Source organism: Oryctolagus cuniculus, chromosome 4 (assembly GCF_051225735.1).
Source record: "Oryctolagus cuniculus isolate XC-2025 breed Fujian yellow rabbit chromosome 4, ASM5122573v1, whole genome shotgun sequence".
Taxonomy (NCBI): Eukaryota; Metazoa; Chordata; class Mammalia; order Lagomorpha; family Leporidae; genus Oryctolagus; species Oryctolagus cuniculus.
In genome coordinates, this window is record NC_142870.1 from 69663187 (window position 1) to 69688124 (window position 24938).

The 24938-nt window shown below is 40.0% G+C and overlaps 1 protein-coding gene across 11 annotated transcripts; it reads right to left on the minus strand.

The window, feature by feature from the left end:
- NAA50 (N-alpha-acetyltransferase 50, NatE catalytic subunit) lies at positions 1-24918 on the minus strand. Of its 11 annotated transcripts, none has more exons than XM_017347083.4 (5): positions 24728-24918; positions 5712-5845; positions 5233-5352; positions 4725-4791; positions 1-2964 (listed from the first exon to the last, which is right to left on the minus strand). In XM_017347083.4, the coding sequence occupies exons 1-5, from the start codon at positions 24760-24762 to the stop codon at positions 2787-2789; spliced, it is 534 nt and encodes a 177-aa protein (XP_017202572.1). In that variant the 5' UTR covers positions 24763-24918; the 3' UTR covers positions 1-2786. The 11 variants fall into 11 exon arrangements, with proteins under 11 accessions (XP_017202572.1, XP_069928222.1, XP_008265147.1 ...); XM_070072121.2 differs by having other exon boundaries at positions 5233-5328; positions 24728-24867; XM_008266925.5 differs by having other exon boundaries at positions 5233-5328; positions 5712-5848; positions 24728-24866.
- Between the last annotated feature and the right edge of the window lie 20 nt (positions 24919-24938).

The window sequence follows — 24938 nt, forward strand, 5'->3', positions numbered from 1 at the left end:
TACCAGAACATCACGTAAGTTTATTTCAGATGTAACAGCAATGTTAAAATTGACAAGTTTAATCTTTACTGCACCAAGTAAACTTAACCATTAAGTATTTTTTTTAAAGTTATCCCCTCCAAAAAACTGAGGGAGCTTTTCTTTTTCCACCACCACATATCAAAGTTTCCCAATAGTTCTCTTTTTGGAGGACTTTCAATTGATGAGTAACTGCCTTTGAGATACATTTCAGAACTTCTTTCCTCAAATAAAAACTAATCTGGACAAATTATATATTGCATAGATTTCTCTACAGATGCTTTTCTTTAGAACCCAAATGGAAATACCCTACAGTAAAATTTTAACTGTTTTGCTCACAGTAAGAACTATCTGACCTGAAAAATATGATGAATATACATTGTGATCTTCCAGTTAACACAAGTATTGTTTGACTTTAAAGATAGTTTTCACCATATATCAAATAATCAAATCAACATGGGACATTACATTAGTCTTTACTGATTCATAGGCATATGAACTAGACCTAGCTTCTACCTGTTCCACTTCCTCTTCCTCTATAAGTGGACAGAATACAAGTTTGATGTAGGACAATTAACCCTTTACAAACATTTACAATTTAGAATAAGTCACTGACAAGTGTGGAAAAAGAAATTCTATGATAGGGAACCTAAACACTCAATTCAAAATTTTTTTCTTCCTTAAATAACATGTACTTAATAATGAGGCAGCTATTCGGTTTTTCAATAACAACATTTAGGGATACATTCATAGGACTGATTAGACAGTCCAGGTGAAATGGTTATAGAAATAGAGGCAGTGTCATTTATATATCAAAATCTATTTTGATATCTGGAAGTTTACAAAAAAGCTGAATTCTTCAAACTAATTATGCCTTCTGTGTCTTAAGCACTCTTTTCTTGGCAAGACCAAGCTGAAACTTATCCATGAAGATAAAGGTGCTTAACTACTAAACTTTTCTTCTAACCTTAGATTTGGACTGTTTAAACGTTTAAGAAACTGATACCCTAAAAACCAGTATGGTCTTTTCTACATTTAACTATCTGGAGTTTAGAACCCTATAAACTCACTCATCAATTATCTTTCTTTTCTGTATTATTCTTGGCACTCAATTAAGTCTGGCAAAGTCTACTGTACTTTGTACTTTCACATTCTCAAACAAAAACTTAACATTATAAAGTGTACATAAGCACTTTGCATAATAATTGTCATTTAACATATCTGGAGATGAAACCTCATACCAGCATTTACAAAACAGGATAAGTATTATGAATCAATATTCCACTTAAGTCCAAGCCCTGTACACTGTTTTAAAGTTTAATGAGGGCATTTTTGGGGTCATCAGTACTGGCAATCTGTTCTAAATATTGGAGATGGGACTATGGGAGGAAAACATGAATATTTCAGATATCTCCTATCTCACAAAACTCAATCTGTCAAAGTCACTCACTAAGTGCCAGAAAACTATCTGGCATAAACCAGTCATATCAGTAGAAGAGGTCACAGTGATATCTGCATTATTAACACTTTGTACTTCTACTTTTCCAAGAATAGAAGCACTATGTTTCACAATTCCCCTTACCCAAAATTCTTCAACTCAAAATACATAGGCACAGAGTCTAAGCAAATCTGAGATGTTCTCCAACAGATAAGGTATATCACAGCTATGTTATTCTCAAAAATACTGTCTAGATATTCTTACCTGTATTATCAAATGATTGATGGTCACACTTTTAACAGCCTGCATTAGTCAACATTAAATGCATTTATTGTGCCACAAGTACATCTATGCTTCCTTTTTAGGTTATTTTTTAATATGTCCAAGAAGAAACATCTGCTTAAGGATTACTTAAGGGCATTGACCTATAAGGACATCAATTCCATTTTTAATACGAAACTATTACTGGATTTACTGAAGAAAAAGAAAAGGAGAAAAAACTTAAATCACAACAAACTTCTTTAGGTCAGTTAAAGGCCATATCTCTAGCTGGGATATTAAAGAAAAATTAATCTCACCAGCCCAACTCTCAAAGTTAATGCCACTAGTAACAATCAACAGCAGGAAAAAAAACCTGCTAACAAGCCCACTCATTAACAAAAAAGCAGTTTAATTCAAATACTTAAACCAAAGTATAACACTACCTACCCAAACTGCCCCATCCACCAACAAGAGAAGAAATAAATTGCTTTAGAAACCAAAATAAACTTAGTACTTCTAACAAGGATAACAATGGTTCAACTCCTGAGAGTGCTCAGAAGGAAGGACTAAAGGTGGAGTGAAGGCAATGTCAAGGGATTAATCCCCCAAATAGTCTTTAAAAATTCAAAGTACCACAAACACACTAAACTTGTCTATGAATTGGAGAACAAGATATTGCTGCTGCTTTTTGTCTTTTGAAATGAAAGGTTTTGTAGGCTCTGACCTTCAATGTGAAAGCAGGACATTAAAAAAAAAATCAGCTAAAAAATTTGAAATTATGACACCCAAATTTTTGGGACCATATATCTTAACTATGAAACTATACATATCTACCTTCTCTTTCCTTCAATCAAACCACCTCACAAAAAATAAGAGAACTAAAACAATCCAAACATGATTATTTTTGAAAGTCCTTGAAAGAATGAAACTTCTAGAAGAAAGGAAAGAAAGGGGGAGAAACAAGAACAAGGAAGGAAGAAAGCTTTAAAGGAAAGGGGGGGGGGGGAATCAATGGGCCTTTCTTTTATTTGGCGACAAGCAAGTGCAAGAAAGTTCATTTGTAATTTGTTCAGTTGTCTGTCTTTTGCACATCTGCATTCTGACCAGAAGGGACTTTGAGGTTTTTCTGTAGCACGTGAGCATCTGCTGGCTCTATCCTCTTATAGTAGTTCTTCTTTGTCTCAATAATCTCAAAGCCAAATTTCCTGTAGAAGTCAATTGCCGATTCATTGCTGATCTGCACATGCCTGAGGGATAGAATACCAGGAAAAAAAAATCAAAGTTCATCAGTTCTCCAGATAGTGTCACATTGTCTTTAGTTATCAGTATGCAACAAAGATTAGGCAAGTATTTCAGAAAAACTCTGGGTGACAATTTTACACTTTTAACTTAATCCCTACATTTGCAAGACAGATGGCTGAGATTAAGAGGCTCAATAATAGTGCTTATTCCTGCAGTCAACAAAGGTATGTAATATACCCTAGAAATCATGATTTTTTTTTTTACTGTAAAAAGAGAAAAGACAATAAAGATGATTCAAAGGCCTCCATATTAACACTTGCAAAAAAGAAAAAAAATCAGGGCCTCAAATGCCTAACTATACCCTCTTTCTGACTGATTATAAAAACATGCTATACTGTGAAAATAATCTGTGGTCTCTTTTTTTCAAAGATTTATTTTATTTACTTGAAAGACAGTTACAGAGAGAAAAGTCTTCCATCTGCTGGTTCACTCCCCCAGATGGCCGTGACGGCCAGAGCTGCACCGATCTGAAGCCAGGAGCCAGGAGCATCTTCCGGGTCTCCCATGGGGTGCAGGGCCCAAGCACCTGGACCATCCTCCACTGCTCTCCCAGGCCACAGCAGAGAGCTGGACTGGAAGCGGAGCAACCGGGACTAGAACCTGGTGCCCATATAGGATGCCAGCACCGCAGGTGGAGGATTAACCAAGTGAGCCACAGCATAGGCCCCATCTGTGGTCTCTTGAGATCCAAGTATAATTATAATCTGATTTTGATGAATAAATTCTACTACAAATATGCACATCACTAATAGCCTTGAAAAAAACATAGAAAGTACTAATAGTATATGGCATGAGAAAAGCAGTATTAATCATTTTGTACTATGCAATATGTGAGTCTTAATCCTGGTTTCATTCCTATGACTTTGGAACTCTTACCTGATTATCAAATAGCTAGCTATATCAAGTTTCTAATCTATTTTTAAAAGCAAACAAAACACATAAAACTTCATAACAGGGGCTGCTGCTGTGGCACAACACGTTAAAGCCCTGGCATGCAGCACCAGCATCCCATGTAGGCGTCAGTGAGTCTCGGCTGCTTCACTTCCAACCCAGCTCTTTGCTATGGCCTGGGAATGCAGTAGAAGATGGCCCAAGTCCTTGGGCCCCTGCACCTGCGTGGGAAACCTGGAAGAAGCTCCTGGCTCCTGATGGCCAGCTCCAGCTGTTGCGGCCATCTGGGGAGTGAACCAGAGCACAGAAGATCTCTCTTTATCTCTCTGCCTTTTCCTCTCTGTAACTGCCTTTCAAATAAATAAATAAATCTTACAAAAAAATTCATAACTATACTCAGCCCTCTATATGCACAAGGTCTGTACCCACAGACTTAACCAATCAAGGATGGAAAATATTCAAAAAGAAAGCACATCTGTACTGCTCATTATTTTCTAGTCAAAAAATGACAACTATCTACATAGCATTTACATCATATTAGGTATTCTAAGTAATGTAGGGATGATTTAAAATTACACAAGAGGATGTGCATTATGTCATATGCAAATACTACACTGTTTTAAGCATCCTCAGATTTTGGTATCTAAGGGTGGTCCTTGAACCAATCCCTGAGAGTACTGAGGCTCAACTAAACTGCCACAAATGTTTCCAAAGACAAAATGAAAGAAGTGATCCTCTTTTAAAGTTTATAGTAGAAATTTTTGCTGCTAATTTAAATACTTTATGTAAGAACATTAAATATTATTTTACTTACAGATAAATGTTGTCAAAAGTGCCATCTTTTTCACAGATGTTTAAGACGTGATTTAGCATTTTCGTCCCTATTAAGAAGAACAAGTTGCAAATAAGTAACTTCATAAGTCAACCTTTTAATTACAGGCATCTATTTGCCATTTTAATTACTTATTGTTTGCTAATAGAATTTATGAAGTATACACATCCTTATGTTTCCAAACTTTTGCTCTCTCTATATATAATACCTACATATGTTTAAAACTGTTATCAGGAGAGCAATCTTTTTATACAATCACTTCCAGGTACTCAAAAAATAGAAAAAAAAAAGTGATAAATCTATGAGGTGCTTCCAACTGAACTATATTAATAAACACCAGTTATTTTCACATTATTTTACAGAACTCAATAATACTTTCTCTGGTACCCCTAAGAGGAATAATAGACTTTAGTAAGGTATGTTAGCCAGGTATATTAACAATGTATTTATGTTTCTTTCAATAAGTAAAAAAAATTACAAATAATTTTACCTATTCCTAGCCTTCGGTAAGGTGCCAGACATCCTAGCGTCATGATGTAAAGCCTCTTCTGATTCTGTGAATGATCCACCCTACAGCATACTGCACCTACAGCAATATCATTGAAATAGGCTGCCACAGAAAATAAAGATATAAAGTTCAAAAGACAAAATAACACAGTACTTAATCTCCCCTTCTAAAGAACTAAAGTGTTGGTATCAGCATTAAATTCTATAAGTTAATCTATGAATATTAATGGCCTCAAAACACTTGTAAGTTTAAGCCTCCTGAAGAGCAAAGCACATAACCAAAATAATAAAGAACATTTAATATTTTAAAATTCAAATATTTCATCTTGATTTCTCTGAAATTTTCCTCAGAACTAGAACACACCTTTTTTTCACTTGTAAAATAAGGATATTAAGTTAGTTAATTCCTTCTACTCTAATACTTAAAAATAGGGTTCTAGAATACAAATGGAAATCATATACCAAGTTTTGCTAGCTCTCCAACCTCCAGCACGTCCTTGTAGAACTTGTCATTGTAGCTGACTGGAAAGATGACTTGGTTCAATCTCTTCAACTGTTTAATATTGTGTGGTGTCACATCTCCCAGCTCGATCCGGCTACTGGAACAAATTAAAATGTACTCAATAAAATATAATTAGCTCCGTTGTTAAGATGAAAATATTTTAAAAATGCATCCTAATTAACCATTTGTGAAAACTTTACAGGAGAAATGACTGAACAAGAATGCCAATCACTACTTTTATATAGTAAAAAAACAGATCTAATTGTCCACTGGTGAAGGACTAAAGAAAGCAGGCTATACCTACATTAATAAGAAGGATCTTTGGTTACATGACTGATAAATCTAATCTTCCCATAGTGAGTTTATATTCTGCTAATATTACCACTTGTAAGAAACTTTTGCCAGCCATTCAATCCAAACTCTACTCACAGCTTCCATGTAATTGTGTATACTAAGGAATAAATGTAGCCAATAACTACTTAAAAAGACAGAATACTACTCTACAATAAATGCCAAAAATTTCCCTGTAGTTCAAGGTTCAGAAAAACTTCAATACATTTACTACAGCATATTGAAAAGACTGAGGCTATCTAATATTGGCAAGGGTAGCAAATACTATTCTGATATGCTGCAGATGAGAATATAAAGAGAAGTAATAATATCCTTTGAGGACAATCTAGCATCATGTATTGAGAAACCTCAAGCACACCACACCAAAGCATTGTGGCATAGCAGGTAAAGCCACTGCCCGGGACACTGGCATCCCATATGGGTGCCAGTTCCTGTCCTGGCTGCTCCACTTTTTTTTTCTTTTAAAAAGATTTATTTGTTTTACTTGAAAGTCAGAGTTACAAAGAGAGAGGAGAGGCAGACAGCAGAGGGAGACAGGGTGGTCTTCCAACCGCTGGAAGCCAGGAGCTTCTTCAGGGTCTCCCATGAGGGTGCAGGGGCCCAAGGGCTTGGGCCATCCTCTACTGCTCTCCCAGGCCATAGCAGAGAGCTGGGTAGGAAGTGGAGCAGCCGGGACTCGATCCAGCACCCATATGGGATGCTGGCATTGCAGGCAGCGGCCTTACCTGCTATGCCACAGTACTGGCCCCCTGGCTGCTCCAGTTCCAATCCAGTTCCCTGCTAATGGCTTGGGAGAAGCAGTGGAAGATGGTCCAAGTGTTTTGGGTCCCTGCCCACATGAGAGACCTGAAAGAAGTTCCTGGCCATCTGGGGAATGAACCAGTGGATCTCTCTCTCTGTCTCTCCTCTGTAATTCCAACCAAGTAAATCTTACACACACACAAAAAACCTCTTTGTCTGAGTAACCTTTCTTTTAGAACTTTATTCCAAGAATATCGATTCAAGTATCTATAATCATGTACAGCCAATTCACTGAGAACCATGTTCTAGGAACCATCGGCAACAAAGAGGTGGTATTCAAGATTCACATTATCTATGGACATCCCTGCCCTTTTTCAGAACCAGAATCTCTGGACATTTCAATCTACACACTGAATAACATTCCAGTTTAAAAATTACCCATCAAGAACACAAGAAGCCACATGTAATCGAAACAACTGGTTTCATGGGAAAAGACATTAAAGCTAAAAAGTTTCAACAAAACTGTTTTCCCTTTAGAGATAAGGAATTTTAAATAACTCAAGTCAATTTCACTATTACTGTAATTTAAGGTTGATCAAATGTGATAAAGCTAAGAAAAATCCGCACAATTTTCCTCATATTACTTCCAGCTTTATCATTAACAGAGGTGTCTAAATATCTTATATGCCTTCCCAAACATCCTAACAGTAGGTGATAAAACAAAGAAAAAAAGAGCACACCAAATCAAATTTAAAAAATCATCATTAAAAAACTGGTGTAATGCCAACCAAGTATCCAGAAAATCATGTAGGTGTTACTCATTTCTCCTAGTTTGATAGTAGCAGCATTAGCCTAACAGTAGCAAAAACACAAATACACACCCTAATTAACATGAATGTACATCAAACTTCTATAATAGAAAGATTTTTAAAAAACTTTCATGTACAGAAGAAATAAAATGTAAGTGCCCACTCAAGTGGAATTGGCTAAAGGAAACATGTTACATCCCATCCATACACTTAGCACACAGAAAAATGCTGATACATTTTTTCATGGAGGTGAAAAACACATTCCAATAATACATAACAATTCACAGAAAAATGTTTGAAAGCGTATTCAAAAAAGTATGTCATAAAAATTAGGTAATTTTAAAAGCAGTATTCTTTGAAGTCCTAAAATTCAGATGAATCGGGGCCAGTGTTGTGGTACAGTGGGTGACTCAGCATCCCATGAGAGCACCTGTTGCTTCCAATCCAGTTCCCCACTAACATGTCTGGGAATGCAGCAAAAGATGGTCCAAGTACTTGGGCTCCTGCCACCCAGAAGAGAGATGTGGATGGAGTGTCAGGGTTCTACCTTCAGCTTGGCTCAACCCTGGCTGTTACAGCCTTTTGGGGAGTGAGCTAGCAGATGGAAGAGCTGTGTATGTGTGTACATGCGTGTGTGTGTTCAAATAAAATGAAAAAAGTAAAAAATTTTTAAAAAACACACTAGTTTCTATTATGGTGGACAAAGCAAACATAAATAGAGAAATCACCAGGGAATAGCCAGCTTAATCTCTTCCTAATTAAAAAAAGTATTGACTTTTTAAAAAAGTCAGAAATGACTTAGGAACTAAATTTATTTCAAAATGTCTGTTAAATTTAACATTATCAGCAAAATTCAGCTTTAAATATAGCTTAAACTCCCATTAACATGATATGTCTGATTGAAATGGAATACTTCAGTAATCCCGATCACGTAGTTCTACATTATTTTAAGATGTGGATATTCTAAATATATCATAGCAATATCACCAACTTGTAAATTTAGCCAAGAACATGTAGTATCAAAAGCTTAAGCAATAAAGGACATAGAAATGTCAAGAAAATGAGATCATCTGAATGTAAAAACTCAACAGCTTTTAGAAGTTAAAACAACTTCCAAATTAAAAGTCTAAAAAGGCCCCTGCCATTATGTAGACGACCCAGAATGAGTTCCAGGCTCCTGGCTCCAGCCTGGCCAGCCTTGGCTATTGTGGTCATTTGGGGAGTGAACAGCAGATGGAGGATTGATTGCCACCCCGCTGCCTCTGTCACTCAGCTTGTCAAATAAATAAATAAATCTAAAAAAATATTCTGTCAATCTGAAATTTTCCAGAGTTCTCATGAAAATAGTAACATCAGTTCTGTTTCAATAAATAGGGAGAGGGAGAAGGAAAGGGGAGGGGGAGAGAGAGGACGACATCTCCTATTTGCACAGGTTCACTATCCCAAAGCTTGCAACAGCTAGGGTTGAGTCAGGCTGAAGCCAGAAACCAGGGACCCATTCTAGGTCTCCCAAGTAGGTGGCCAAGACTCAAGTACTTGAGCCAAGACCTACTGCCTTCCTTGGTATGCATTAGCAGGAAGCTGGAATCTGGATCAGAGCTGGGACTGGAACACAGGCACTCTGATATGGGATGCAGGCTTCCTAGAAGGCCCCTTAACAGCCAGTCCAAATGCCCAATTGCCCTCCCCTATTGCCAAACGCTTTTAAGGTAAGGATGATCATTTAACAAAACAAAACAAAAACTACTTACATACTAATGTACCTTAAATGTGATTGGAAGGAATATTAATGTTAAATAGATAAAAATTAGATAGTAGAGGGGATGTACCTAGACTGTTTACATGAAAAAAATTTCCCTTTTATAACACATCATTTTGAGAGTTCTTCCTTGAACATACAAGGGTTGATAAAAAGTAAAGAAAATGGAATTTAAAAGATAAGTTTATTCTGGCACAAAAAATGTTAAAATCTATGCATAGTTTTTTTTTTTTTTTTCATAGTACATATTTTCCACAAACGTTCTGAAGACCTCTCATATACAAGGTTGAGTACAAGTGTGGTTTCAGGTAGCCACTAGGGCTTTTGGAACATATCCCTGTGGGATATGGGGAAACTATTGTAATAAACTTCCTACTCTGTATGTGTCAATTTCTCAATCTGACAAATGTGGTAAGGGAAATAGCACCTACAGATGGGCACAGAGAAGTGGAATGGCTCACTGCAAAAAATATGCTATTTGATCAGGGAGAATTTTACTTAACATGTTACTTGACTGCTGGCCTGAAAGTTAAATCAGCCATGAGGTCACATCTATTTGATCCAGTTTTTCTTTCTCCTTTCTTGATTTTTAAATTAAGTTGGCTGCTACAAAAAGTTCACAGAAACTGTACATCATGAAACAAAAATTTCTTACCTTTCAAAAATTTTTGCACCAAAATCTATCTTCCAATTCTATTTCCCATAAACTTTCTGAAGTATCTTTGTATCAAAACAAGACTTTACATAAGGGCTAAATTTGTAGTTTCTCCTGCTTTACTCAATTACCTTATCTACTTGGTCCCTGTTGGCACTGGACTTTACAACCACAAAACTTTACAACCTAACCACAGAAAATTAAAGACAGCAGTTATTAAAGGAATTATTCTCTTAACTGAAGAAAATTTGTAGATATGTTATTTTTAAAAATTTTTAAAGTCTTTTAACAGTTAACTTAGTTCCTAAGTCATTTCTGACTTTTTTAAAAAGTCAATACTTTTTTTAATTAGGAAGAGATTAAGCTATTCCCTGGTGATTTCTCTATTTATGTTTGCTTTGTCCACCATAATAGAAACTAGTGTTTTTTTTTTAAATTTTTTACTTTTTTCATTTTATTTGAACACACACACGCATGTACACACATACACAGCTCTTCCATCTGCTAGCTCACTCCCCAAAAGGCTGTAACAGCCAGGGTTGAGCCAAGCTGAAGGTAGAACCCTGACACTCCCATAGTTTTCAGACTACAGATCTAACAGTTGGACAGGCTGTAATTACAAATATGAAATAGCAATTGCAAACAGGTCCACAGACATTTGTATAAGTCCTTAGATGTGGAAATGCAACTACTTGCCTTCCTCTTTATAGAGCCCATCAGCTATTCATCTGTGTCAGCAGAAGATTAGTCTGTCATACAGTCAAATCTCTATATATAATCTTTGGGATCAGAATGTGAAATAGGAAACATTTATCTTAGGAAACAAGCAGAATGATAAACAAAATAATGCATGCTGGGGTGGGTGCTTTCTCACAGGTTAAGCTGTTTCCTGGAATGCCAGCCTCCCCTATCAGTGTGTTGGTTCAAGTCCTGGCTGCTCCTCTTCAGATCCAGCTTCCAGTTAATGCACCTGGGAAACAGCAGATAATGGCCCAAGTACTTGGGTCCCTGCTACCCATGTGGGAGACTCACATGGAGTTCTAGGATCCTAGCTTCAGCCTGGCCCAGCCCCAGCTGTTGAAGATATTTGAGGAGTGAACCACTAGATGAAACAGCTCTATCTGCTTGCCTCTCTGTAACTCTTTCAAATAAACATGCAAATGAATAAATCTTTACAAAAAGAATTCCAAGTTTTAGCACAGCAACATCAATAATAAGCGTCATCAGAATGGGCATTTAGCCTAGCAGGATACCCATGTCCCAGATCAGAATGCCTAGGTTAGATTTCTAGTATAGGCTCCATTAAATAGGTTCCTGCCACCCACACAGGATTGTGTTCCCAGCTTCTGATTCTGGACTTGGCCCAGTCCTGGTATATGGAACACTTAGGGAACAGCAGATGTCACCTGTCTCTCAAAAAATAAAACAAAAGCATTGCCTTGATCCATTTTCTACTGCTGCTATAATAAACTAGGTGGGAAATTATAAATAATAGAAACTGCCTCTTGGTTCTTGGGGATGGAAGTCATAGAATGAGAGGAGGGAAAATTGCTTGAGGGTCTTCATGTATCATAATGTGGCAGAAAGTATCACATAGTAAGAGATGATAAAGGAAATAAAACTTCCATCTTCTATAACAAACCATTCCAATAAAAAAGGCCTTAACTGATTAATCACCTTTTAAAGGGCTCACCTTTAATTTATTTTAGGGAGGGAGAGAATTTGGATCCACTGGTTCACTTCCTAAATACAATTGGGCTGTGCTGAAGACAGAAGCCTCAAATTCCATCCAGGTATTCAACATGGTTGTCAAGGATCCAAGTACTTGAGCCATCACCTGCTGCCTCCCAGGGTGTGCATTAGAGGAAGTCGCAATAGGAAGAAGAGCATGAACTCAAACTCAGGCAGTTTGATATGGGATGTGGGCTTTTTTTTTACTATGGCTACAATGGCCAGAGGTGGGCCACACTGAAGACAGGAGCTTTAACTGGGTCTTCCATGTGGGTACAGAGGCCCAACCACTTGGGCCATTCTCTGCTGCTTTCCCAGGTGCATCAGAAGGGAGCTGGATCAAACTGGAACAGCTGGGAATTGAACTGGTACCCACAGGGAATGCCAGCATTGCAGGCAGCTGCTTAACCCACTATGCCACTGCACTGGTGCCAGGATATGGGCTTCCTAACCTATGGATCAGACGCCCACTGCAGGCCCCACCTTTCAACACTATTACAATGGCTTTTAAATTTCTTTTTTTAATTTTTTTTTTTTTTTTGACAGGCAGAGTTAGAGAGAGAGACAGAGAGAAAGGTCTTCCTTTTTCCGTTGGTTCACCCCCCAAATGGCTGCCATGCCGGCGCACTGCGCAGATCCAAAGCCAGGAGCCAGGTGCCTCCTCCCGGTCTCCTATGTGGGTGCAGGGACCCAAGCACCTGGGCCATTCTCCACTGCCCTCCTGAGCCACAGCAGAGAGCTGGACTGGAAGAGGAGCAACCGGAACAGAATCCAGCTCCCCAACTGGGGCTAGAACCCAGGGTGCTAGTGCCGCAGGTTAGCCTAGTGAGCTGCGGTGCCAGCCAATGGCTTTTAAATTTCAACATGAGTTTTGGAGAAGACATTCAAACCACAGCAAGTACTCAAATGCTTTCAGCTATTAAGGTTAATTATATCTGTAACTGTAAAAACAAATTGTATAGCAATATTCTAAAGAGCCACAAGATGGGGATATATTCTACAAAAGTGCATCTTTCTCTTAGAAAGTGTAACTTTGGAAATTATAAAGCACACAGTGAAAAATCAAGTATACAGGAAGTTTAGACTGCTTATGCTTTCAATGGTTGTGATGCACCATGGTGCAAAATTTTAACTGCCTGGTCACTTTTTGTGCAGTGTGTCTGATTTGAAAGAGATCTTAGAAACCACTGGGTCTATTCCCCCTGCATTTTACAGATGTGCCTGTAGTCATACAGTTATTAATAAAGGCAGAATCAGGCCCAACTCTATTAATTCACCTTTACAGTGTGAGATCAGCCACACTATGTTCCCTTAAAGGAGTATTGTTTACTATAAGGTTATTTTCAGAGAGGGAAACATACATAACTGATCTACAGGGAAACATTTACAGTACATTTGCATTTGCATAAAACTAAGTATCACTGATTAAGGATCAAAGTAAGCCCAGTAAAGAATTCATCAAAGCACAGCTTAAATACTAACTGCTCATGAGGTTTTAACCAGTCTGTCACCTCACTAAGATTTCTACCTCATATGGACTGTATTACATTTCTGCACTGATCTAAGCATTTACTTTTAGATCTTCAAATATTTCAAGGAATTACTACATTAAGTTTCAGTAAATCCAAGAATTCCTAGATCCTAAATTTTAGAGCAGTACTACTGACATTTGGGGCTGGATAATTATTTGGGAGAGGGGGATTTTCCTGTGTATTCTAAGATGTTTAGCAGCATCCTTAGCTTCTACACACTAGGCACCATACTACCTGGCTATAACAACTAAAAACATCTGTAGAGTGGGAAGTCCTGGGAGCGGTCTGCCATCCAATTGAGAAGCACTGTTCTAGAGGCTTAGCAGGCATCCCAAAACAGTGATGAAGTGAACCAGACCCCAAACTGCAAGGCTACAATCAGAAGTATAAAAATCTAAGCAAGTATTTGGTTACCAATACTAATACACACATGGATACAATCTACTCTCATTTAAGGCTATAATCTAAAAAGAACCATTCTTCTTTCAAAAAATTTTCCCATTGCTATTTACACATGCAACCCAGCTATGGCTTTTCCTTTATCACCTAAATGTTAATGTCTTAGTTTCCAAATCTGATTCTAAACACACATCTGCTTACTGGTGATCTCCATAAGAATCTCCACTTCAACACATCCAAAACTGATCTCATCATTTCCATGAGAAATTAAGATATCTGTCTTTTTTTAAACTTTTATTTAATAAATATAAATTTCCAAAGTACAGCTTATGGATTACAATGGTATTCTGTCTTTATGAGCAGACCCATCATTCATCCAATACAGAAAATTTTTTTATTTATTTATGTTAAAAGTCAGAGCTAGAGAGGGAGAAGCAGATATTCCACCCTAAAAGAGCTATTGTTAAGACTAAATGAGAATCTTGCAAACCCTGAAGACAGCAGGTGATGCTCAAGTATTTGGGTCTCTGCCACCCATGAGTTCCTGCCTCCTGGTTTGACCTGGCCCAATCATAACTATTGTGGAGATCTGGGGAGTGGACCAGCAGATGAAGACTTCTCTTTGTTTCTGTCTTTCAGAAAAATAACAACAAATGATAATCTATTGCTTGGTCCAGTAGGCATATTAAAAGGTAGCTATAAAAAAAGAATGCCATGAAGGGGAACAGTAGGAGCACATAAAGGCACAAGAGTAAATTGAAGAGAACAGTTTAAAAGAAAACAATTCAAATATGCTTCCAAGATTTTCTTTTTTGGTATCACTTATGTTAGTATTACTGCAGGTATTTGGCCTAGTACGTAAGATCACATATTGGAGTACCTGGGTTCAATACCGACCTCCAGCTCCTGTCAATGCAGACTCTGGGATACAGTGGTAATGGCTTAAGTAACTGGGTTCCTGCCACCTACATGGGAGGCCTGGATGGATTCCCAGCTCAGGGTTTTGGCCTCAGTCTAGCCCTGTCAGCTATGGCATCTGGGGAGTAAACTGGCAATGGGTGCTCTCTAGACCATTTCTTTCTATCTAGCAAATAAACTAAAGAAGAAATATTAGCATTTATATAGACCAGAAATGGCAGAATGTGACATGTACACCGCAACAGTCACAGTAGGTAACAATAGCACCCTAATTCACTGTGATAATAGTACCTAATAATTCACGGAAGCTGTCAACAAGTTAGATGTAGCACATGAATTAGAATCTCTGGGCATCCCAGTTTGGGTTCAATCCACTCTCTTTCACAATAAAGAAACCAAGGTCCAAAGAAACTTATTAGTAACACTACTATTAGGCTATCATTTGTGGCACAATGAACTAAATAAAACTTGGTTGCTTTTAATCCAATGCTTTTTTTCATTGCTGTATGCTTCCTTTACAACAATAAATACTAAATCATATAAATTAGAAGGGAACAAATACAAATATAGCTTTTTTAAATTTTTTGCCAGGCAGCGTTAGACAGTGAGAGAGAGAGAGAGGTCTTCCTTTCTGTTGGTTCACTATCCCAATGGCCGCACAGCTCGCACTGTGCCAATCCGAAGCCAGGAGCCGGGTGCTCCTCCTGGTCTCCCATGCGGGTCCAGGGACCCAAGCACTTGGGCCATCCTCCACTGCCATCCCGGGCCACAGCAGAGAGCTGGACTGGAAGAGGAGCAACCAGAACAGAATCCGGCACCCCAACCGTGACTAGAACCTGGGGTGCTGGCATCACAGGCAGAGGATTAACCAAGTGAGCCACAGTGCTCTCCCAAATATAGCTTTAAATATATCTTAATTTTCTGGAAACAGAAATGTTTAAAATGCTAAGTACCAAACACCCAATTAAAAACCAGGTATGTTATACAACAGGTAAGTTACAAGGACATACAAATGACCAACAAAACTGGAAAATGTCCATCTTCACAAAGCAAAAAACAAAAAAAGGTAGATATGCCATCTATCTCCTCATCAGCTAGTAAAGCTAAAGCTTTATGTGAATATGTACTCAAAACCAACTTGAAAGGAAACTTAGTTTTTTAAAAAATTTCTTAATTTATATTTATTTATTTGAGAGGCATAAAACCAGAGCCAAGTATTCCATCTGCTAATTCAATCCTCAAATGTCCACAGTGGCCAGGGCTGGGCCAGGAGCTGGGAATTCAATCCTTGTCTCCCCTAAGTTGGCAGGGACCCAACTACTTGAGCCATCACCTGTGGCCTTACACAGTGCGCATTCATAGGATTCAGGAATTGGGCACAGATACAGGATGTGGGTGTCTCAACCCAGGATCTTAACTACTAGACCAATAACTACTGAGTGTTATTTTTTTATCATTATACACATGTTCAATGTATGTGGCACATCTAACACAAAGGAAGTGCATTCCAACCATGGTTGAAATGAAAGTATCTTCCTAATTGAAAATGAGTCTTCATGTGAATGGAATGGGAGAGGGAGCGGAAGATGGGAGGGTTGCGGGTGGGAGGGAAGTTATGGGGGGGGGGGGGAAGCCACTGTAATCCAAAAGCTGTACTTTGGAAATTTGTATTTATTAAATAAAAGTTAAAAAAAAAAGAAAGTTAATATCTTCCTCCATTTTCTTAAGGTTTTTAAAATATCCCTCTCCTTCCCACTCCACTCCTAGGGAGGAAAGGTATTCTCACACACTGCTGACAATTTAAATTACTACTGTCTTGTTAGAGGTCAGGCAGCAATAAATGAAAGAACTTTTTATCTACAAAACAAGATTTTCCCTTCAGAGCAGCTTCAGCAATGACAGAGACAGAATGCAGATTGTACTAGTTCAGGAAAGGCAAATAAACACTTCCAATTATTTCTTCCTCTTCTCAGCAAGCAAAGTGACTGGATTATAATGCTTTAATCAACAACCAAAGTCACCCAGAATCCTTTACCACAGCCATAAACAAGTCTGTTCCACCCATAAGCTGAAACATTTAGATCTACCATTTGAGAACCAGAAACTAAACAAAGAGATAATGTTTTACACAACTTTGGTTTTTTTTAAAGGTCTAGCACAGCATTATCAAATACAATTGAAATCCTATATGCAATTTAAAATTTTCTAAAGTCTACATTAACAAGATAAAAAAACTAGGAGACATCACAGAACACTGTCCAACAGAAATGTAACTTCAGTCACATATGTAATTTTAAATTTTCTAGTATCAACATTAATAATTCAAAAAGAAAACAGGGCCGGCGCTGTGGCTCACTAGGCTAATCCTCCACCTTGCGGCGCCGGCACACCAGGTTCTAGTCCCGGTCAGGGCACTGGATTCTGTCCCAGTTGCTCCTCTTCCAGGCCAGCTCTCTGCTGTGGCCAGGGAGTGCAGGAGGATGGCCCAAGTGCTTGGGCCCTGCACCCCATGGGAGACCAGGATAAGTACCTGGCTCCTGCCATTGGATCAGCGCGGTGCGCTGGTCGCAGCGTGCTGGTCGCAGCGCGCTGGCCGCGGCGGCCATTGGAGGGTGAACCAACGGCAAAGGAAGACCTTTCTCTCTGTTTCTCTGTCCACTCTGCCTGTCAAAACAAACAAACAAACAAACAAAAAAAAACAGGAGAGGCCGGCGCTATGGCTCTATAGGCTAATCCTCCACCTGCGGCGCCGGCACCCCAGGTTCTAGTCCCGGTCGGGGTGCCGGATTCTGTCCCGGTTGCTCCTCTTCCTAGTCCACTCTCTGCTGTGGCCCGGGAGTGCAGTGGAGGATGGCCCAACTGCTTGGGCCCTGCACCTGCATGGGAGACCAGGAGGAGCACCTGGCTCCTGGCTTCGGATCAGCACCGTGTGCCTGCCGCAGCGGCTATTAGAGGGTCAACCAACGGTAAATGAAGACCTTTCTCTCTCTCTCTCACTGTCCACTCTGCCTGTCAAAAATAAATAAATAAATAAATAAAAACAAACAAACAAACAAAAACCCCCAAAAAACCCAAAAAAACAAAAACAAACAAAAAAACCCCAGGAGAAATCACTTCAACATGTAATCAAAATAAAACATATTAAGAATATTACGGATATTTTATATCATTTTAAAAATCCAGTTTACCGTACAGCACACCATCAACTGTGATGCTCATGTTCCTCAAAAATATTTGATTTGAAAATTGTACAGTAGATGTTGATATCTAAGATGTTTCAAATATACTTAAAAGTTTTCCAGTAACTTCAGTCACAAAAAGCACATCTCAAGGTCTTCAACAGCAAACTGTAACTAGTCACTACTGTACTGGACAGGATTAACATCTTGCCTGTAAGTTAAGCACTGAATACATTTAAATGTATGACAAAAGATGAGAAATAAAAATAAAACAGGTATGGGTGACAGCACTATTTATAATTTTGGAAAGATATTTCTATTGGTTACTATTTATATTCTACTGGTTACTGTAGGCTGTGTTTTTGTAAAAAAAAAAAAAGATGGACAATCATCTGACTAATTAAGAAAGCATATTTCTTCTTCAAATGCTGCAAAGCTGGAAGTCATAGCTAATACCTGGAAGAAAATATTGTAAGTCAAATAATTTCCAAAACAGAGGCAACAGCAAAGTAAAATTTAATAATTTAGACAAATGACAAAAGTAGTCCCATTTTCCCTCTCTACTAATCACATGTACAGTAATATTCAATAGTAGTCAGGATGTTCAAAATAATGTAAATGGAATATATCTTGATACAATAGATGAGCACTTAGCCTACTGGATAACCTTCTTTAAAGATCCTTCCCAACTCAGAAATTCTTTTTTTTTCAGTAGTAAAAGAAAGTGGGCAAGGCTCTGTCTTCGTGAAATATTGGCAAAGAGACTTCGGTTGCCACCAGATAAGGCAGGAGAAAGTATGGAAGAAGGCTAGACATGGAGTATTCCTAAGGGTGAGGGTGTTCAGGACTTAGGCTGCTCTCATACTCTCCTGGCTAACTCTGTCAAATGTTAACAGAGGCGGCTCCTCAGAGGTTCAGATGTGTTCACAGTATAGTAGTAATAGTAATAGTAAAAGCATGCTAGCCAAGTCTAATGAAGAGAGTAAACCTGATAGACTACACAGGCAACTCAGGAAAGAATTGAGAGCCATTTTTAAACATTGCTTTTGAGAAGCAGAGAGGGGGAGAAAGACAAAGAGAGCACTTCTCAAGTGCCTTCAACAGCCAAGATGCAGAGCTAGGTCAAAGCCAAAATTTGGGAACTCTATGCAGGTGCCTCATATGGGCAGCCAAGGACCCAATTACTTGAGCAACCACCTGCTCACTCCATCTCAGGGTACACAGGGCCTGACACTTAAGCACTCCTATATGGAATGAGGATGTCCTAGGCAACATCTTCAAGGCTAGGCTAAACACCCACCCTACCATATAGACCTTAAATGATCATTGTGATGTTCTGACTGTTCAGGTGGGAAGGAGGCTGATAAACATAGTACTTCCTTCTCCATGATATAGGTTTGCAGTGCATATGACATATGAATTCCTGAATTTCATGGAGAATATTAGCAGGTATTACTTTGTGAAAAATTAGGTTTGGTGGGGATGAACTAGTAAAAACATCTTGAATTAAAGTATATATTGAGAAATTATGTTCAAGAGGTATCATAATAATTTTTATTGGAAATAAAATCATTCACACCAGACTGAGGGAATTATGTTGGCTTTACATGGTAGGTAGAAATATTTATTTCCTTTTTCATGTTGTGAAATTCAAAAGAACATTCTGCTTTACTTTGATATTAACTGTTCTCAATATTAAGTTTTCAAAGGCAGCCATAACACCTACCACAAATCTGGGTAGCTTAAACACTGATTTATCAGAAATTCCTTCTCCTGAGATGTCTTTTCTTTTTTGGCCCAACCCAGAAACTCCTGAATCCCCTGTGTTCAGAGCTTTACCTAGAGTTGTCAACAATTTTGAGAAATCACAGCACTAATGGTAGCACACCGTGAGCCACCAATATATATACCTGTATAGGTAAGACATACTTTCTAAATTAAACAATGATTCTATTAATTAATAGATGGAAACATCTGAGCTTCTTATGCTTTATGGTATAGCTGTACCTGATGATGACATAGTGAAAGATTTTACAAGTTCCATTCATTTTTCCTTTATATTAGAACATTACATTGTTTTAAAAAATTATAATGCAAGAAGGCTATATGTTAAATGAATTTAGCTCAACATAGCAAAGGGGACACCACACAGTATTTGTTAAAATTCAGTATCTTAGTGAACAAATCACAAATTATTAGTTTCACAGAAACCAGGCCTACAAAAATTGTCAAATGCCACTTTGGCCTACCTGGCTCTTTTCTTTGGTTTTGCTGACAAAAACCAGCTAAACTGCCTTTTTAACACACATAAACAAACTCCTATTCGTAATAAAAAAAACATGAAAGACAAGATATTTCTAGACTCCTTTGCTCTCCTTGGAGGTTAATCATTATTCTGAGTTCTTCCATGGTTCTGTCTCTCACTGCATAATCTTTTATCTTAATTTTCTATTCTAGTAACATCTGGTCAAAATAGCATCTTTCAATGATTCAATTAGTAAAATACACTGTCCTGTATTTCTACCATTGCTATACCTGCTTTCCCATCTTCGGTCACATGCATTCACATCTCATTAAAGACATTTTTATCAGGACAAATCTGCACTTCTTCACTATGAAGGATAAATGGATTTTACTATTACATTGTCACCTTAGTTGCGCTGTCTATGGCACACCTGGTTGAATATCACCTTTCTTAGGAAGAACAGCAGATAGGAATAATCAGCTTATCATCCACAAATTCAAGCTACAATTTTGCTGGTTCTCAGGAATAAGCAACCTCAGTACATAGGAGGCAGCATTTCTTAATACACAAACTTCATACAAACACACATATAAACACACCCTGTAGTTAGTAAACAGCAATGTATCTACTACAGAGGAAAGGAAAAACACATGCCAATACAATGGAATGTCCTATTGCTACTACTAATAAAAATTCCAGTAGCAAAAATATGAAGAAAATAGTTTCTGATTTCATGTATTTCTATTTAACTTACTGTTCAGCTAGCTAAAATACAATAAAACACTTAGCAAATAAAATTTCATAACAAATACACATAACTGAAGATGGCGCTGTGGCCTAGTGGGTAAAGCCACCACCCGCAGCACCCGCCATCCCAGAGGCTCCACTTCCGATCCAGCTCACTGCTAATGCAACTGGGAAAGCAATAGAAGATGGCCAAGTGCTTTGGCCTCCGTACCCATGTGTGAGACCTGGAAGAAGCTCCTAGCTCCTGGTTCAGACTGGCCCAGCTCTGGCTGTTGTGGCCATTTGGGGAGCGAACCAGTGGATGGAAGATCTCTCTCTCTCCAACTCTACCTTTCAAATAAGCAAACAAATCTTAAAAAAAAAAAAAAACAACTTAATCACAATCAGTTTCACTTTCACAGGCTTTTCCAAATGGAGTCGGGACACTGGCCACATTACAAACCGGTGATACAAGTTTAGGAACTCAAGGACCTTAGCAACTTTTAAACAATTTAGTACATCCTGCCTGCCTTCATTTTTCAGTGCCTTGGACACAGACTTAGAAGCAAAAAAAAAAATTTTTTTTTGAAGTCAACCTTACAGTTCATATTGAAGGTTAGACTATTCTTAAGAAATCATCTTTTAGTTCACAATGAAGGGGTCGACCACTGAGGAGCAGCAGGTTAAACCGCCATCCTCAGTGCCAGCATCCCACTTGGGAACCGTTTCTGGTTCGAGTCCCAGATGCTCCATTTACGATCCTGCTCCATACTAATGCGCCTGGGAAAGCAGCAGAAAATGGCCCAAGTCCTTGGGCCCCTGCACCCACTTGGGAGACAGCTCCTGGCTTCAGCTTAGTACAGCCCAGGCGGCCGTGGCCATCTGGGTAGTGAACTAGTAGATGGATGGAGTATCTCTCTCTCTCTCTCTTTTCTGACTTTCAAATAGGTAAATAAATAAATCTTTAAAAAGAAAGTTCATGGCCGGCGCCACAGCTCACTTGGCTAATCCTCTGCCTGCGGCTCCGGCACCCTGGGTTCTAGTCCCGGTTGGGGCGCCGGATTCTGTCCCGGCTGCTCCTCTTCCTGTACAGCTCTCTGCTGTGGCCCAGGAAGGCAGTGGGGGATGGCCCAAGTGCTTGAGCCCTGCACTCGCATGGGAGACCAGGAGGAAGCACCTGGCTCCTGGCTTCGGATTGGCACAGTGCGCCGGCTGTGGCGGCCATGGGGGGGGGGGGGGATGAACCAACAGAAAGGAAGACCGTTGTCTCTCTCTGTCTCACTGTCTAACTCTGCTTGTCAAAAATAAAAAATAAAAAGAAAGTTCACAGTAAAAAACACATTGTAGGCTCCTAATCCTAAATGATAGGAACTACATGTAAGGACTCTTCATGTATAGTTGCTTTACAATCATTTATCAGTACTGACTCATTAACTCTAACAGTCCCCACGAACTCTAGCCAGTTATTCATTTCTAAGAATCTGCCCATATCAGGTTATGCACAAATATCCATTTTAAATAAAAAGACAATAGCTTCCTGAGTATCTGCACTCAAAGTAAATTGTGAATAATATCTATTCGGTTCCAAGTCTAGCCAAGGTAGTACCTATGAGAAAGAACATTGCATCCCATGAAGACTGAGCTAGATCAAAGATTTTGGATCTAAACATCCAGAATAATTTCTTAGGACCCTCCTTTAAATCCACAGCACAGTTCAAAATTAAAAACTCCTCAACTTTATCATTTTAACAGAACAACAAACATGTATTGAGTGTCTCTGGTAAAGAAAATACACTAAGAGACATCATCCATACTCACGTTCAGTCCAGTAAAAACCAAACAAAAAAACTCTGAAAACATGTTGGATCATATGTAAAGTAGTGCAACTCCCTAGATCAAGATTCAAGGAGTATATAATTCCCATACTCAATTAATTTTTATTGGAACTCTTTAGAACTTGATATGAAATAATTAATGTAGGTACTGTGAATTTGCTTCCTAAACTTTATTTAAAGCAAAACCACAGTAAAGTAACTTGTTACAGATCCAGTATCAAATTAAACTTTCTTGGAATTTCTCTTGAGACTTCCAACGGAGATACACAGATAATATTTAGACCTGTTTTACGCAGTACCGAGTACACATTTCATCCTCACGGGAGCCGCTGAGTAGTCTAAAGACTTCACTAATTTACAGCGTAGCTACAATTCTTCAACTGACTTATGTTAATAGAAAAAAACCTCAGGCATTTCAGAGATTTAACATTTACAAGCTTCCATTTCTCTCTCTAAGGACTGTAGGGCAAAGCTCCAAAACGGCTGATTTAGGTAATGCAATTTAGGCTAACACAATGCTGTATTACTAAAACTGTAATAATACATAAAGTAATGGTAAATAGACATTTTATCCTAATGGGAATAGTCGTACCTAAACAATCCTTAATTTTATCCGAGAGGGAAACCGTGATCACCTAAGGAAAGCATTGTGGTAACCCACGACCCCCCTCACACTACTCAGGGGCAAACGGTGAACCACTGAAGCAACAGCTCCACCTACTGATGCACAAGACTTCCTTAAACGTTTTGGCATCCCGAGTCTACAGGGCTCGCGCGCTCTCCCCCTCCTCCACTCGCTGACCCAACCCAAATCCAGTTGAGTCACTAGCTCTTAATACTCATCCCCAGGCTCTTCATTCCCGACCCTTCTCCCTCCAGAAGATTCTGCAGAAATCCCACGTGTGAACAAAATGGGAAGGTTGTCAAAAACGGCGGCCGCAGCGCCGAGCCTGCGCCTGGAGGACAAGCAGCCCCTTTCCACCTGAAGTGGCGGGCCGCGGCTGGCTCAGCCGTGCGCTCCCCGGCAGGAGGCCCCAGGCCTCACAGTGGCCTCCGGGCCCTGCCGCTGGCCTCCGCTCAGCACACAGTCGTCCTTGGGGCGCCGAAATCCTGCGTTCCCGGGGTCTCGCCTCCCTTCGTCCTTTAGTCTAACAGCCCGCGCCGAGCCGCCGCCCCCTCTGGGAGCGGAGCAAACAGAAAAAGCCTAAAAGCCTCCGACCGCGCAGTCTTCGCCCTGGACTCCCCTCCTCCGCGGCTCTCCCATTACACGGGCCCGGCTGGGCCCCAGCCGGCTGTCCTTCCTCACCCTTTCATCTTCCCCGCCTGCTGAGGCCGTCGTTACCGCCGCTATCAACGCCGTCGTCGTCGCCGCCCAGAGCCCTCAGCGCTCTCAGCTCGGGCCACTCAACCTCCCGAGCCGGCCTCCTCGCTCCGGGCAGGGAGCGGAGCGTGGGACTGAGACCGCGACAGCCGAGCACGGCCCTGTGCCTCCGGAGGGGGTGGGAGGGGTCTCCCGCCGCCGCTAGGGTGCCTGCGCTGCCCCACACGTGCACCCGCGAACTCGGCTCCCGCTGCCGCCGCCGCCAGCCAGCCCCGCCGCCCCGCTGTGACCTTTCACCCCGCCCCCTCTGCGCGCCGGCGCGTCCGCCGCCCAGCGCGCAGCCGCACTACTCGCCTCTGCGCACCCTTCCCCCTCCTCTCCAAGACCTCCATCTTCCCAACTGGGCTGCGCCTTCGGGCGTCACGCTGCTGCTCCTCCTACCCGTTACGACAGCAGCTGTGGGGCTTGCCTGGTAGGCCCGGGCGGCGAAATCCGGATTTTTCCACCCCTCCCTCGTCGCTCCCAAATCAGCAAGTTCAGTCTTTCCCGACCCTGTTCTTTCTAGTTGATGGTCACCAGCTAGACCGCCAAACGCTTTTGTCTAATAGGGTTTTGTAAAGCCGGTTCCTGTAAGTGTAAACAAGTGTGGAAAGCTCAAGTCAATGAGGTGCTTTAGAAACAAACGTAGCTAACAATCGGCCGGATAACTCGCTACCCCAGGCACACCGTTTTGAGATCACGTGACTAGCCTAAGCCTTACGGCCTGGGACTTTACCGGCAGGCGCCAGTGGCTCGGAACTCCATCGCCATTTCCGGTCCGTGGAGCTGGGCGTGAACGTCACTTCCTTAGCAATGCACTTTAACCCTTGCCATCCGCACTTTTCTCCATTGCACTCTGCAACCTAATCGTGGTGAAAACTTAGGCTTAGTTTTTGTTTTGATCGCTAGAAAAATGCGTATTCAAGCGATCCGTAAAAAACGCAAAC

Bases quoted from the DNA above. Each gene is read 5' to 3' on its own strand.
- NAA50 (XM_089331665.1), bottom strand. From the start codon at position 24,344: ATGGAGGTCTTGGAGAGGAGGGGGAAGGGTGCGCAGAG. The intron at 5,849-24,306 runs GCGAGTAGTGCG...AATTTGTTCCAG, and splicing joins AGGGGGAAGGGTGCGCAGAG to TAGCCGGATCGAGCTGGGAG. The intron at 2,965-4,724 runs GTAAGTAAAATA...TCTATCCCTCAG, and splicing joins ACTTTTGACAACATTTATCT to GCATGTGCAGATCAGCAATG.